Below are 15,281 nucleotides of genomic sequence, written 5' to 3'. Positions count from 1 at the left end.
GGATTCATCTGCATTCTAGACCACTCCAGTGGTTCCTTCATCCTTATCAGGTGGAGATCTTACAGAAAAGGGACAAGAAATTGACCTTACCCCAGTGAGTCGAAGCTTGATCTGGTGGACCCAAAACCAGTAAGCTGGAGCAAGCCCTTCCCTCTGAGGAAGATATGCCAGGAGCAAGTGTTAGGTGACATTATCCATACAAGATTTCTGGCACACTCCAGTGACTCAAGACATGCCACGACAAAGTCCAGTGTGGCAACCAGATCAGTGCGGCTCCATCTGACCTTGTTGATCTTGAAAGGAGCCAGTTGTTAGGCTATGCTCCAGAAGTTGCAGAAACCATCATGGTTTCCAGGAAGATATCCACTCAATGCATATACATTCTACATTGAAAGCCTTTGCAAGGTGCTGCCATCGCAAGCATGTCTATTGAGTAAACCCAGGTCAGGGTCAATTATTTTCCTTTCTCCAAGTCAGGGTCTATCAGCATCTCAGGGTATCTACCCTACGCCAAAAGATGGTGATCATAGCTACCATAATATCTCAATTAGCTGTCATTCCACTAACTAGTATTGCATTGTTCCTCAAAGGGGTGGCACAGATTAGAACTCCAGTCATTATTCACAGATCCCCTATGTGAAGGCTACATTTAGTGCTTTCACCGCAGCTCCATTTTCCGCAGCTCCATTTTTTTCACGAAGAGAAGTTTCATTTATGTGGATGCACATAAAAACCTTGTTTCTAACAGCAGTGACTTCAGCAAGAAGGGTATAAGAACTGGGAGCCCCATCAACCAGAAAAGGGCTCAAGTGTTTTCCATAATGACAAGGTGGTGCTTTGACTGGGCCAGACCTTTATTACTAAAGTTAATTCTCTGTTCCACCAAAAGCAAGAGATTTGCTTATCCTCCTTTTATCCTTGACCAAAACATACCAAAGAAAAGGCCTGGCACATGTTGAACCTGCCTATAGTACCCAGGATGTATATTTAACAGGCAGAGGCTGTCAGGAAAACAGACTTTCTATTCATTCCTTGACACCTCTGAACAAGGGAAGGAAGATATCCAATTCAGCAGTCAGCTATAATATAAGACTATGCATCTTTCATGCCTACAAGGCCAATAACATTCCTATTCCTGCTGGCATCACAGCCCTCTCAATTCAAAGCGCAGCTACCAATGCAACCTTTGACCATCAGGCCTTCATAGAAGAGATATATAAGGCAGCCACATGGTCTTCCATTTCAACCATCAGGCATTATAAAATCAACTCATTCTCATCAGCCAATGCCGCCTTTGGACACAGAGTGCTACGTCATGTGGTGGAGGAAAACTAGTTTCCATACTTTCCCCTATTGAAAGTCCCAAGTTCAAGATGCTCTCCTTTTCAGAACGAGAACAGAACCTTGGATACTCACTGTGAGGGTTCATCCTGCTCTAAGGAGGGCATCTTGAATGAAAAGAAAAGAAAGGACATCCGACTGTCTGAGTAGACAATTAAGTGTGTCAAGAGGACACTCGGAGTTAAAAATGTTTGCATAAAAAAGCACTGACGGAGGAAGGCTAATTTGTTTGCTTTCTTATACATTGTTGCTAACACTCCTCATTCTATGACAGAGCTCTTGTTAATGTTCTGTACTTGTTAAATTGCTTCCTGTCCTCCTTAGTTCAGAGAATGCTTAAACCAGGGGTTGGCACCCAAAGAGCCATTTGGACCCATTTTCAACCAACCCCTCCATCGACATCTTGCCAGAAGGATCAGGACCTCATAGAGCCTCCAACTAATGAAGTCAACCGTGCCAAGCGAAACCAGGCGCTCCCCCAGCTCGCAATGCCTTCTTCGCCTAATGGAGTTCAATGTGCTTTAAGTGGCTGACTGGCGACGAGCTCATACAGGGCGAGCCTTGCCGGGATTGGGAAACGCTCCCTGATGAAGGCAGCCCGTGGCCGGCTAGGCTACTTTGTCTATCCGCGCCAGGCTCCCAAGCTCGAGACGCTTAATCATTAGAGGTGGGGAGACGGGATCCCTCCCCTCAGAGGTGGGGAGACAGGATTAAAGAACTCCAGAAAGAGCCTGGTGCACTCTCCAGAGTCGACGGGAAATGCTCCTAACTTCGGCAACCTACCCAAGCCAAGTTGCGCGGAAAAAGAGCTCCAGCAGCAACTGCAGCAGCAGGCAAGCGAGCAGCCTTGCGCCGGGGAAAGCTGCAGCTGTGCTTTGCCACCTCGGCTGGGTCTCACCTACCTTTTCTTTCTGGGTGAGAGCGCTGAGGACTCCAGCCCGGGGCTTGTTGCAGCTGCTGCCCCGCTCACGCATTCGCTGAAGTGGCTCTGGCTCTTGCTCGACTTGCTCTGCAGATGGCCTGGGGTAGTTGTGGCTTGCTTATTATGGCAAAGCGTGGTCTTCAGGTTGCTCAGGTCCCAAGCCACGCGGAGCCGCAGTACAAGGACGAAAGAGCTGCATATGGCTCCGGAGCTGCGGGTTGCTGACCCCTGGCTTAAACTGAACTGAGGAGAATACTGCCAGGGAGATAGGAAGTGGCAGTTTAGTCCTGAACAGTCAGTGGGAATCACCTAAGATCAAGATGCCCTCCTTACCTCAGAGCAGAAGGAACCCTACAAGTAAGTATCGAAGGTTCCATTCATTTAACAAAGGCTTAACTGGAACATTATTTTCCACCAGATGCTAGTACTTACCTCCATGTCATGGTCAACTACCAATTAACTCACAGTAAGCCTCTATTTAAAGGGGCAGCACATTTTCCCTTTTGTCAACTCTGATTCAGCAGGGAGTGGCCAATACGACTGCTGTCTGATGAATAGGCCTGTAGTTTGGAGAAAAATAAACTTGGAATAATTAGGGGGAAATAATCCAATAACAGAATTTTTGTAGTATTTCATCAACTTAAAACAGTTAACAATTAAAGGCTAAATTAGTTGTATTGTTCGCATTTTTTGCAATCTGTTAGCATTTCCATTTGCATGTACTTGTTAAAATAGCAGATGGATTGGTCAATTAATCTAAGATAAAAGATATCCTTCCATGGAGCGGCTATGCAGTTTTGTGTTATTACTTGGCATAAATGCAAACTATAAACAAGCAAGCAAAAATGCTCTGAAGAAGTATATGTGAGAACAATTTATTTTACAAACTTCAAAGTCTCACATGGCCAATCCTGGTTTTTGAGTGTTTTCAACTAGCTACTGAAAATGGTTTTGAAAGTGAAATAGAGATAGTTTGTTGTCATGTGACTTTGGCCAAAGATGTGAAAACTACTATGTGTTTAACTTTGTGTGTTTGTGAATATGCTTTATAACTTATATTGGAGTCCTAAGGAGATTTCTTGCTTTTAAGTTCATTGAAATCTATGGTCTAGTTAGAAGGTTTAACTGTTGTTAATTGCTATGATTACAAGTTGACGTTCTCATGATGAAAGCAGAGCTCCCAGTGCATATTCTAATTGATGATGTCTCAGTGGCCAGAGTATATGTCACATGGCTGTCTGCCGATCATGTATTACAGAAGCAGTGGAATGTTGCTTTTTAAAACTGAAATCTAAAGACACTGTACCATTCTCAAGGTGGATTGACCTTCCCTAAAGTTAAGACATCACAATTGCTAGAAGCCATAGTCTTATTAAAAGATAGTTGGTAGGACTGTTTGCCTATGTCTGGTGCACAAAGGGGAGGTTAACCCAGTACAAACCGAGTTCCCTGAACATTTTGAATGAGAAATGTATGATTCTTCAGACAAAAGGACTGGTTGCTCCTCAGAGGTGATTTTTTTTTTTGTCCTGTGACCTAAAATTCTGTCTATGAACAGTAAAAACTAAGAGCTTTACAAGTGAGGTGGCGGTATGATTTCCCCCAGGAAGCCTGTTTCTCTAGCTAGGGGTTGAACTGAATTGGACATCAATGGTTCCTTGCTCAAATTATTCTAGTATAGTTATAAAGAGGTAGTGCTGCTAGAGGGATGAACATTTTTTAATCATCAGTTTTATTTGCTATAATGTAGGAGATATATTACTTATTAGTTATTTTCATGAAAACACTTGTAAAGTTATTACAGTAATCTGAAGATTCCCCTTAGTAATTATTATATCTATCTGAGGCCTTGATACATTTTCTTTGAAACTAGGAGCCAGCCCCAAAATTTAGGAACCATACTCATATTTCACCCTTCACAGTCCAATCGGGGGGGGGGGGGCTGCCTCTGGAGCTGCCACAGTCATACACAGGTGTGGGTACCCACCCTGTTGATACAAGGGGCAGATGCGACGATGGAGGGATAACTTATCCAGGCAGGTGGGCGCTGTGCGGCTCCCCTTTGCCCCCGCTGGATCTAGTGTCCCTCCCTAGGTCCACAGACACAGAAAGCTATGCCGGCATGGTTGGGAACATTTTGGGGGGTGGACCAGAGGGTGGAACCAACCTTTTCTCAGCTTCTACTGCCAATGTAGCCACTGCACCCATGGACCCAGCCTCAGAGACATGCCATGTTTATTGTGGTGTATGTCTGTTATCCCCTGTGGGGGATTTTTGCTAGCTGCTTTGTTTTTTCAGGCTATGCACACTGCAGGGAAGCCCGTCAAAGAAGATGGGATGCCGCCAGAATGGTGCCGTCCCTGCCTGCCCAATCTGGATGGGGTTGCCAGTGTTTTACATTTTACTGACAACATTTTCTGATTATTACTACCGTGAAACCTAACCCCAACCTCTCTTGTCATAATTTCATGTCACTTTATTAAATACCGTGACAACAATTTTGTGATATGTAAATAAACCTAGGGATGACTGTGGGTCATCAACACAACAAAAATCTAGTTTCTAACCCTAATCTGACTTCATTTCTTCAGTTTCTTATAATTTCATTATCGCTTTAAAAAGCTCAATTTAACTGAATATAGAACCAATTTAGCAAGCTAATGGTGTAACACTGCTGAGTATTGTACTGTTAATTACTATGATAACAAGCTGATAATCACATCTTATGTGATGAAAGTAAAGCTCCTAATGCATACTCTTACAAATGATTTTGTGGTGACCAAAGTGGTTGTCTGCTCATTGTGTTTTACAAAAGCAGTGGTGTATTGCTTTTTGAAATTGAAATGAATTAATCTTCTATATTTCTTTTTATGTCATGCAGCACAATGTAGTCTGCTGCTAACAATAAATTAGTTTTGTACTTCTACCAAGGACTGGTGGAATTTATTTATTTTTTAATGCCAGGTTCCACAATGAAATTTCTAGGCTTCGTGGCATTCTGGCATGTGGGATTTGTCTATTAGATTTTATATTGCTTTTCCTCCCAGGAGTTTTTAGGTGGCACACTTGGTGTTCCCCTCTTCTGTTTAGCCCTCATTACAGATAACCCTGTGCAATACGTTAGGCAAAGAGAGAGTGACTGACCAAAAGTCATCCAGGGAGCTTTCATGGCTGAATAGAGAATTAAATCTAGGATTCCTGACTCCTAGTCCAACACTAAGCACTATTCTGTATCTCTGTGTATAAAGTGTCCAAAATTGCTGGAGGCTAAGCATTATTGAAAAAATATGACTTAACCTCTGGTTTACAGTCAGTGATAGAAACTAATGTCACATCTTTAAAGCTCTTCCTTTTAGCTTACAGCATGAAATAGCTACTGGTCTTTTAACAGAATAGGGGCTGTGTAGGAAGAAGCTGCTTTGGAGTCCAAAGAAATGTGTCCCCAGAGTCTGAAGTTGGAATTTGAACATATGAGAGTGTGTTTACCTGGGATATAGGGTGAGATGCAGCTAGCTTTTTCACTCAATCTCCTTCTTCGTACTGTAGTCCCCCCCCCCCCCAATCCAACATAGCTTTGGTAAATGCAGGTCCCAGTAATTGTCAGCATCATCTTTTTGGGTTGTCAAAGGGAACTTTTACTCCCTTTTTCATCAGTGGAAAAGCTGGCTGGATCCAAACCATAGAGTATTGTTCAGAGTTTCCCAAATCTAGAACAATAAAGACACCCTTTCTGATTAGAAGTTGGAACAATGCAGTTGTTCTTGATGTAGAGATATAGCAAACCTGCTACTGCTAGAAGAGACTGGAAGGAAGCAAGATCAGATCAATGAGTTATCATGGATGGAAATGCTGCCCTGGAGCTTTTAATCATTTCATTCATTGGTTTCTCATAGCACACAGTTTAGGAATCACTGGTATACACATAAGTATTTCACTGTCAGACCAACAAGTCCATGTAGGCCAGCACTGTCTACCATTGCTGGGAGTGACCCTCCAAGGTTTTAGACTGATGTTTTTTCCATGCCTTATCCTTTTACAAAGATGCAAAGGCTCCTTATTTGTAAAGTATAAGTAACCAGGTATGGTTCCTTTCTGAAATTGTAAACCTGCCGATCTCTTCTTCCATAGTAAGGTGACAGTTAATTCTGTAGATACCAGCCTTCCAAACAAGCAGGCAGCCAGCGAAAGGTACATCACACAGCATCCTGTTTAACACTGATAACTTCAGCATGAGGATGTGCCCCTGGGAAGGTTGACACTTAAAAAAAAAATCTTTGCAAGCTTTTTTGCTCTTAGAATCAAAAACAGTCATTCTTAAATGATGAATGTCAGCAACTAGCACGTTGATTTTGTACCTTTTTTGTTTTGTTTTTCAAACCTAGTTTTGCTTTTAAATTTTTTTTTGTAAAAAAAAAATCAAAGACTAAGCCGAAAGATGGAACAGAATCTCTCGGAGAAAAAACCAGCCATCGCCCAGACTGCAGACTTCGATGTAATGGGTGCCTTAGACTGGAAAGACGGCGTTGCCACTTTGCCGGGTAGCAACATACAAGTAAGAACAAAGAGGGATAGAGTAAACAATAAGCCCCTAACTTAGTAGCACGTTTTACCAAATGTTATTTTGTCAGAGCAGATAAAAGGCATGCTGTGAAATGTATTGACCCTGCGATGTTAATTGCAGCCATGATAATAAAAGCAAACCAATACTGGAGTTGCCAGATGTCATAAAAATTAATTTTTGCTGACTTTTCAGGATGCGTATGGATTCAGATATTTGTTTTTTTCCGACTTCAAATCGTAAATCAGGTTTCTGGAGACGAGATGTCAGCTAAGAAGCGTGACTTAACTTTCTCTGCATCAGAAGACTGGGTTTATGCATTTACTTAGGAGAGAAATCCAAGTTGAAGTAATTCTTGAGACAGAGGAAGGCATTTGTTCTCAGTTTGCTCTTAAGGTTTAGAAATGATTATTTGACTATTAAAAAAAGATTTGGTCAAATATTGGTTAAATATTTTATTACAACCACAAAAGGGATACTTCAATCTTCAACAGGTTTGATGCATGTTAGTTGCAGTAATCTTTTTAACTAATTGCTATTGTGAAACAATGGGTTAGATCCAGAATGTTCAGCTAGCGGAAGGGAACTTTTTGGCATCCTCTTGTACTACGTAAGACCCTCCCTACCTTTGTTTTTCCCAAGAGTCACAGTACCTCCAGTACTGGATGCAGTTTTTAGAGCAGAGGTGTCCAACTCTGGCATTTCAGATGTTCATCGCCATGCCAGCACCGGCTGATGGGAATTGTAGTCCATGAACATCTGAAGAACCAGAGTGTTAAGAGTAAGCACTGGGAGGGAAATTATGAAAATTACATGAAGATGGAAAAATGAATTTTGGCCGATGAAAAAGAAGTCTTTAAAAATTGAAATAACTTACTATAATTGGCAATAATGGTTTGTTAAGGTTTCTGTATAAAATTATGCATGGGGTAGAAAAAGTAATTGAGATGACTTTTTTTTACTTTCTCTTTCCCCCATATTTCTAAAACCTGTAGGCACCCACTGGAATTGAATAGCAGAGAGCCAGCAGTATTATTGTGAACTTCCTTGGGCACAATGGAGTTATGGCTGCTAGTTCTGATGGCTTTAAAGGGGGATTTAGGTGCATCAGTGACTTTTACCAGCAACAACTAAGTGGATTATTTCATGTTCAGAGGCAAAAGACCTTCTGAATTACCAGTCCTGGGACTGCAGTTAACAGCAAGAGAAGGCTTTGGCCTCCATGCCCTGCTTGTGGACCTTCCAGGGCATTTGATTGACTACTGTGTGAAATGGGATGCTGGACTAAATGAATAATTGGGTTGCTCCACACTGGCTGCTCTTAGGTTCCATCAGTGTGGATGGTTCACTGATCAGTTCTTCTCCTTGGTTTATTCAGTGGCTTATTTGGCTTTGTGAAGTATTGCTCTTTAGCCTTAGTTGACAACATTTGATGGATCAGTTCGCTTGTGTGCCAGCTCTGTTGGACTGCAGAGCAAAAGCTATGGATGTTATTTTAGAATACAATAACTAGAAACATAACTATTCTGGCTTCAGGGTCCTAACCACATGCTTCCTTAAGGTTCTGTACAAGCAACTGGATACCTTGCAGCCAGGATTAGGAGCTAGTGTCCACCAATAACAGCAGATGATTGTACAATGGCAATAAAAGATGTGATGGAGTGGTTCAGAACGGTGGATAGTGGAGAACCAGATATGATTCCCCACTCATCCACATGAAGTCTGCTGGGTGACTTTGGGCCACTCAGAACTATCTCAGCCCACTCAGAGGCAGGCAATGACAAACCACTTCTGAATGTCTCTCGCCTTGAAAACTGTATGGGGTTGCCATAAATTGGCTGTGACTTAATGGCACTTTGCACCACTACCAGTAGCACTACTACTCATCCTACTAGGATGAGTAGAATAATCAGGAGCTGGTTGGACTGTCCAGAAAAGGGTGAATGAAGATGGACATTGCAATGATCTATAATGTCATCTGTGGAGGTAGTTTCATGTGTGTAGTTATGTTCGTCTGTAGTAGTAGAATGAAATTCGTTCAGTACAACTTAAAATCCTTACCAAGTTTTTCCAGGGCATAAGCTTTCATGAAACTAAGCTCATTTCATCTGAGTGAACAAAGTAAGCTTGGGCTCCCAAAAGCTTATATCTTAGAAATATCTGTTGGTCTTTTATGGTGTTACTGGACTCAAATTTTGTTCTACTTGTCATATTTCATATCAAAGATGCTTTGTTGAAATATATTCTTTTTTGTAAGAACAGCTATGCTCAGGCAGAGGGCCCATCTAGTCCAGCATCCATGTCACACTCCAAATATACTTTCCTAGGGGAAAAGCCTATTGAATAACATGGGACTTGTTTCTGAGTAGACCTGCTTATGATTGCCCACGCCCTCAGTTTCTTACAGTGACCATCCAGGTACTTCTGGGAAGCTTGAGGGTGACTGTCTTCAGCTATTGTCTCTTAGCAACTGGGCATTTAGTAGCATACTAACCTTAGCCCCACTTGTTAATATTATCTAAAGAATAATACTTGCATTAAAATTTGTTAATCTTTAAACACAAAAACCCTCAGATGGTTGTATAATATGAAATACTTTTGTTTGAGATATGACTCCTTATCCTGAGAATTAATAGTGTCTCCCACAAGCAAAATACATTTTCCTCACTCCTAATCTTTTCCTCCCATTCACTGATCTGAATTAGATGATGCTAGTTGTACTTCCTGGGGTGAGTCTCTTTAAAACATGAAGAAAATTATAGCACCTCTTTTTATAGCAATTTACAACTGGTGATCCTAAAAGTCCCTGCTCAGTCATCAGAGCCAGTTCTGGTGATTCTTGCCCAATCTTTAAGTGGTCAGTTTATAAGGAAACATACCAGTAGTTGTCAACATGAAATCCTGGCCAGTACAATATTTAATAAACTTCTGTGTTTAATGTTGTAACATAACTGCACTGAAATTCATGTTGTAACCTTTCTATGAAAAATCTTCCTATGTCTTTTTAACTATCATTTGACATACACATATTCCATTGTTCTGCTGTTTTTCCATTAATTAAACAAAATGTACTTGAGACAGTGTATAATTATTGATGAACAGGCTAGCTGGGCTGCATTTTTCCTCTTACTGAAATTAAAATGATACCTTGTTGTTGTGCAGTTGCCTTTCAGATCACTTGATTATAAAAATATTTTGTGTTTTATCAAAGTGCTTAAGATTGCTTAAGTGCAGCCCAAATGTTCACTCACTTTTCAAGTAGCCTTCATTCTCTGAAATGTCAAACATTTGTTTGCCTTTTAAAATCTTGGTCTGCTATCCTTAGCTGTTGAATCTCTCAGTACCTATTTGCTCCTGCTATGGACGTACTGTGGGCATGATCCAGTCATAGTGAAGCACTTTCAAGGTTTGTTGATTACAGCGGAAGAGGGCTGCAATCCTGTGTACACTTACACTGGAGTAAGTTCTGCTGACAACAGTGCTTTTGAATAAATATGCATACGAATGGGCTGCATCTCCCACATCTAAATCAGTGGTCTTAGCATTCTTCAGTTTGACTGGATAGTTCAAAGGAGGTGGAACAAATAGATTGAATTTTATCAAATAGTGGTTAAGGGGGCTAGCAGGAAGCATAAAAAGTAACCTGCAACAGAAAAATCTGTGGTTAGCTTGCTGTTCTCAGTTGGGCAACCCAATCCTCAGCCCAAGGTAGCTGGGCATGGTGCTGCTGTGGCTCCTCCCCATAGCCTCCAGAGGTTTTCTGGTGGTGTGGGGAGGCAGGAAAACCCTCCCAAAACCACCTGCTGCCGGAAAGCTAGGCCATGGCATGACTGCCTGCAAACCCAAGGTGGAATCCAACAAAGGCAAGCTCCACTCCTGGGAATACCCCCACCCCGGTACCGGTAATTGAATATCAGCACAGCTCCACAGTAACCCAGACTTCTAGATTTTGCCACCATGGAGCTGATGGGTTGCCTGAGCCTGTGCCCTCTCCACCGGTGGAGGTGCCCCTTGAACCAGTGGAGAGGGCAGACGCATCGGTGCAGCCCCACATGCCGTCTCTTCCATAGTATTCGTGCCCAATACGATTGGATTGAAAGGCACACTGAATTTTTCAGAGCATTCCAAACAAGTGCTTCATTTTCTGATCTGGATAGTGGATGCTTTCTTACTACACCACCACTGCATGCATTCTTTTGAAGGATGGTGCTGTAGGAATGTTGCAAAACAAAAGCCATGTCAATTTAAACTATTGGATGGTCCTTTTCAAGGCAGTGATGTTGGCAGTTGCGGTTTCCTTTATCAGGATTTTGATCTTGACCATTCTACTCTAATCTTGCTACTATTAAAGTTGTAAAGAACCCTGAATGCGCATTTACTCGTTCTTCATACTTGTAAAATTCTGATTCGAGTTATCCCAGTGGTTGTTTTCTGCACAAATTCTAAAGTAGATCGGGAAACCTTTTAATCTCTGGCCGTGGACCCTTGGCAAGGTCCCAGAAATTTCTGCCATCAGTGTGTTTAATGCTGTTTTTTAATCTGTTGTTCCTTTCAGTGTTAATCTGCCTGTTTTATTGTTAATTTTTTCACATTGCTTTTTTAAAATCATGTTTACAGCTATTGGATGCATGCTTATTTCATTTTATTTTATTTCTCCCCCTTGCAGTTTCGATTAAGTGAATTTGGAACGCTAGAGATCATTACTGAAGCTGAAGCAAAAGCTGCAAGAAGTCTCTCTGCCTCAGCAGTAGATACCAGTTCAACTGTCTTTCATGCATCTACCTCTTCTGCTTCCAGAACCATAGCTGCTTGCAAACCTGACGGTGAGGCTGAAGTTAAAGGAAAGGGTATAGTATGGAAAAAGAGCATGAGGCTCATGTGTGCATGCATGTGTATGTATAAATATATATACCGTATATACTCGTGTATAAGTTGACCCACATATAAGTCGAGGCACCTAATTTTCCCACAAAAAACCTGGGAAAACTTATCGACTCGTGTATAAGTTGAGGGTGGGAAATGCAGCAGCTACTGGTAAATTTCAAAAATGAAAATAGATACCAATAAAATTACATTGATTGAGGCATCAGAAGGTTAAATGTTTTTGAATATTTATTTCAAAGAAAAACAGTAAATTAGCTCTGTAAGTGGAAAAGAGGGTCAACAAAAACGATATGGTCTCAACAATAACTTTAAAAGTACAAAAACCTTAGCTCAACCAGCAACCTTGCTAAAACACAAGAGTTAAAATCCTTCAAAACTGGATTTTTGGTCAGTGGTGGAATGTTTTTGTTAGCAATACCAACATTTCAAAGTATTTTTAGGAGACCCTCCTGATGATACCACCCAGGTTTGGTGAAGTCTGGTTCAGGGGATCCAAAGTCATGGACCCTCAAAATGTAGCCCCATCTACTATTATCTCCCATTGGAAACAATGGGGGATGGGGGGCACCCCCTTTGGAGATCCATAACTTTGGACCCCCTAAACCAAACATCACCAAGTCTTGCTGGTATCAGCAGGAGATTATCCTGATGATACCACCCAGGTTTGGTGAAGTTTGGTTCAAGGGGTCCAAAGTTATGGACCCTCAAAATGTAGCCCCATCTACTATTATCTCCCATTGGAAACAATGGGGGATGGGGGGCACCCCCTTTGGGGGTCCATAACTTTGGACCCCCTGAACCAAACTTGGGTGGTATCAGGAGAGTCACTTGAAAAATCCCTAATATTCTAAACATTATGGTTTAATCATTAAGTCACCATTCCATCTGGCAAGAGGATCTCTGGAGTACCTTATTTAGCTGGTAAAAAAAGGAGATCACTGGAGTACCCTTTTTGAAAACTGTTGATTTCTTTGGCCCATCATCTTGTGCTGGATTTCATCAAGAAGAGACATCATGGGCAAGATAGACTGTTTCTGAATACCATTGCTTAGGCATGATTTCTCCTGATACCATGGAATGCTTTGAGTAGGACCTCTTACTAGCAATCTTCAGTTTTTCAGTAGATGGAGCTGAGAGTCTAATTTTAATTATCAGAATTTCTTATGATAATGATTATTGTGCTTTTTATTCGACATTGATAAGCGTGCAGCTAAGCAAATCTGGAATGAATGCACAATAGTTTTAAAAAACATCCATGTGACTTTGAGCATGTATGCTCTTCATCTGTTTCTGAGATACTCCGCTGCTTTTTATGACAGAGAGATAATCTCTGTCTTTGTCATATCTTTATCCCAGAGCAGTTCAACCTTGCAGGTGAAGGTAGGAGCACTGTTTTAAGGAGGCTGGATGCTCATATTTTGACTTTAATCAGAGGAAATGACCTGTGTTGACAATTGCATATTTTAACTACTATTCAGTACCTTCATATTTATAAGACCACTTTGGGGACATGACTTCATTCTGCTCTGTGTTTGCATGGATGTGGTCCTTGTTCTTTATACAATCTGAAGATGATATCAGAAGGAAATTTAATCAAGTTTTTACTAATGATCGTGTCATATCCTGTATATTTCATTGTATGTGTTCATATAAATTGTGCATCCATCTTACTGTATTGCAAATAGATCTGGTGAAATAACGTTTTAGTTCAGTCATACTTCCATCAGTTCATAATACCAGATTATTTGATCTGGGATTTTTACATGCCATATAATATTTGTTTGAAATTCCTGCCTTTTGGGTGTTCTAAATGATCCTGGCTGTGCCCTAGTGTTTGAATATCTTTATCGTGGCCAAATGTATATCTGTTAGTAAACTGTCTGGCCCCTGTGTGGTTAGCAAGAGACCACCCAGTGACAAGGAGAACTTTCTATATTCTCCATGGATTCTTCAGCTATGCAGAAAAATGACTCTATAAATTAACAAAAAGATTGAACTCTCTTATAAAACATCCTGACGAGGACTAATATGCTCCAGAAGAGATGGATTGTTGAGACCAGCTGAGGATCAGGTAGAGGGAAGTGATGGGATAGGAGAGGATTCCCTTCCCCACTCTGATTCCTCATTAGATTTTAACTGGTAGAGGGTACAGAACTTGCTGTTTCTGCAAGATGAGCTTAAGTTGTGCAAAAATAAGAACAGTTTTATAATCCCAGTTCTTCGCTCAAATTTATTTTATTATGATAGAAAATCTGAATTTTTAAAGTGTTGTCAGGCATTATAGTATTTGAAAGAAGTTAAATTTATATAACACAGCTAGTAAGTACTTGAGTTTGGTTTTCATCATATGTTAAAATCATGCTTTTTATTCTTGAATACAATCTTAGGAGATGTTTACATTGAATGATGTTCTTGGAACACATCTTTTATGCCAGCATAAATTAGTTCATTGTCGTGGTCTTCATGTGTAGTCCAACATGGGGGCTGTGCATGTGAGGCCTCCTGCTCTGCTCCTCCTGCACCCCCCCCCAACCACTAACAGTCTCCTTTCCTGCCTGAACGGTCATGTGACAAGGGGAAGAAACACTCTTTCTCTTCCCTCAGATCTTTCTGTCTTTGCTAAGGGAGAACGTCTGAGCTTTTCTTCATTTTTTTCTTAGTGATGGAAAGCACTACATTATTTAAATATTGTGCCACTGGCGTAATGCCCATTGGGCAAGGTGGGCAGCTGCCCAGGGCATCACCTTGTGGGGGGCATCAAAATGCTGGGTTCGTTTTTGGGTATTTTAGTGGTTTTCCATTTTTGGCCTGCAGGGGGCGCAGTTTTTAGGCTAGCAGCAATTCAAAAAATTCTCAGCTTATCATCAGTAGGGACTGGTCCTTATGCTACCCCCCCAAGTTTGAGTGAGAGTTTGGATTTCAGAGGAGTCCAAAGTTATGGGACTCCCAAAGGGGGTGCCCCTATCCCCCATTTGTCTTCCAATGGGAGCTAATAGGGAGATGGGGCTACAGTTTTGAGGGTCCCATAACTCTTTGGCACCTCCTGAATCAAACTGGTAACCTAACCCATGGCGGGAATTATCACTAGGGAAGTCTCCCTGATGAGACTCCTGTAAAGGATTTTGAGACTGTACTCTTCAGAAATGTGTCCGCCTCTCCCTCTGCATACCCCCCATTGACAGCAATGCAGAAAACTCAATGCAGAGAAAAGATTCTTGGGCAAATTTCTTGGAATCAGTTCCTTGCATGGGGGTGCATTTTTAATGATGGACGTGTCACTTGGGTTACTCAAATTCTTCAGGATATCATCTGGGAGACTGGGTCTCCCTGATAGATATGCTGAAATTTTAGATGCTGATATGTCTAAAAAAATGCACCCCTGCACTGCTACTCAATGTCCTGGTGCAAAAAAAAATTTGGTCGTGGTGAAGTAGCTGACCATGGGGGGGGGGGGGCATCCAACTCAGGTTTTGCCCAGGGCTACAGTTTGCCTCATTACGCCCCTGTATTGTGCCAAATGTGGCACGTAGATGGCAAGAAATGATGGCCATGAGAACTATTTCATGTACCTGGGGG

At 41.5% G+C, this 15,281-nt stretch overlaps 1 protein-coding gene across 4 annotated transcripts in view; it reads left to right on the top strand.

Annotated features, from left to right (window-relative positions):
* The window catches only part of LOC125434503 (lethal(3)malignant brain tumor-like protein 3), a 99,056-nt gene that overhangs the window by 26,535 nt on the left and 57,240 nt on the right, over nt 1-15,281 (top strand). For 2 of the 4 annotated variants that reach the window (XM_048499959.1, XM_048499960.1), the window contains exons 2-3: nt 6,686-6,815; nt 11,488-11,644. In XM_048499959.1, coding sequence (XP_048355916.1) covers nt 6,699-6,815; nt 11,488-11,644 — 274 coding nt within the window. In that variant the 5' untranslated portion in view covers nt 6,686-6,698. The remainder of the gene's footprint in view (nt 1-6,685; nt 6,816-11,487; nt 11,645-15,281) is intronic. The other 2 variants (XM_048499961.1, XM_048499962.1) reach the window with 1 other exon arrangement.

Source organism: Sphaerodactylus townsendi, linkage group LG06 (genome assembly GCF_021028975.2).
Source record: "Sphaerodactylus townsendi isolate TG3544 linkage group LG06, MPM_Stown_v2.3, whole genome shotgun sequence".
NCBI classification, from domain to species: Eukaryota; Metazoa; Chordata; class Lepidosauria; order Squamata; family Sphaerodactylidae; genus Sphaerodactylus; species Sphaerodactylus townsendi.
Note: the sequence above shows the minus strand (reverse complement) of the source record. Positions and strands in the feature narration are given on the sequence as shown.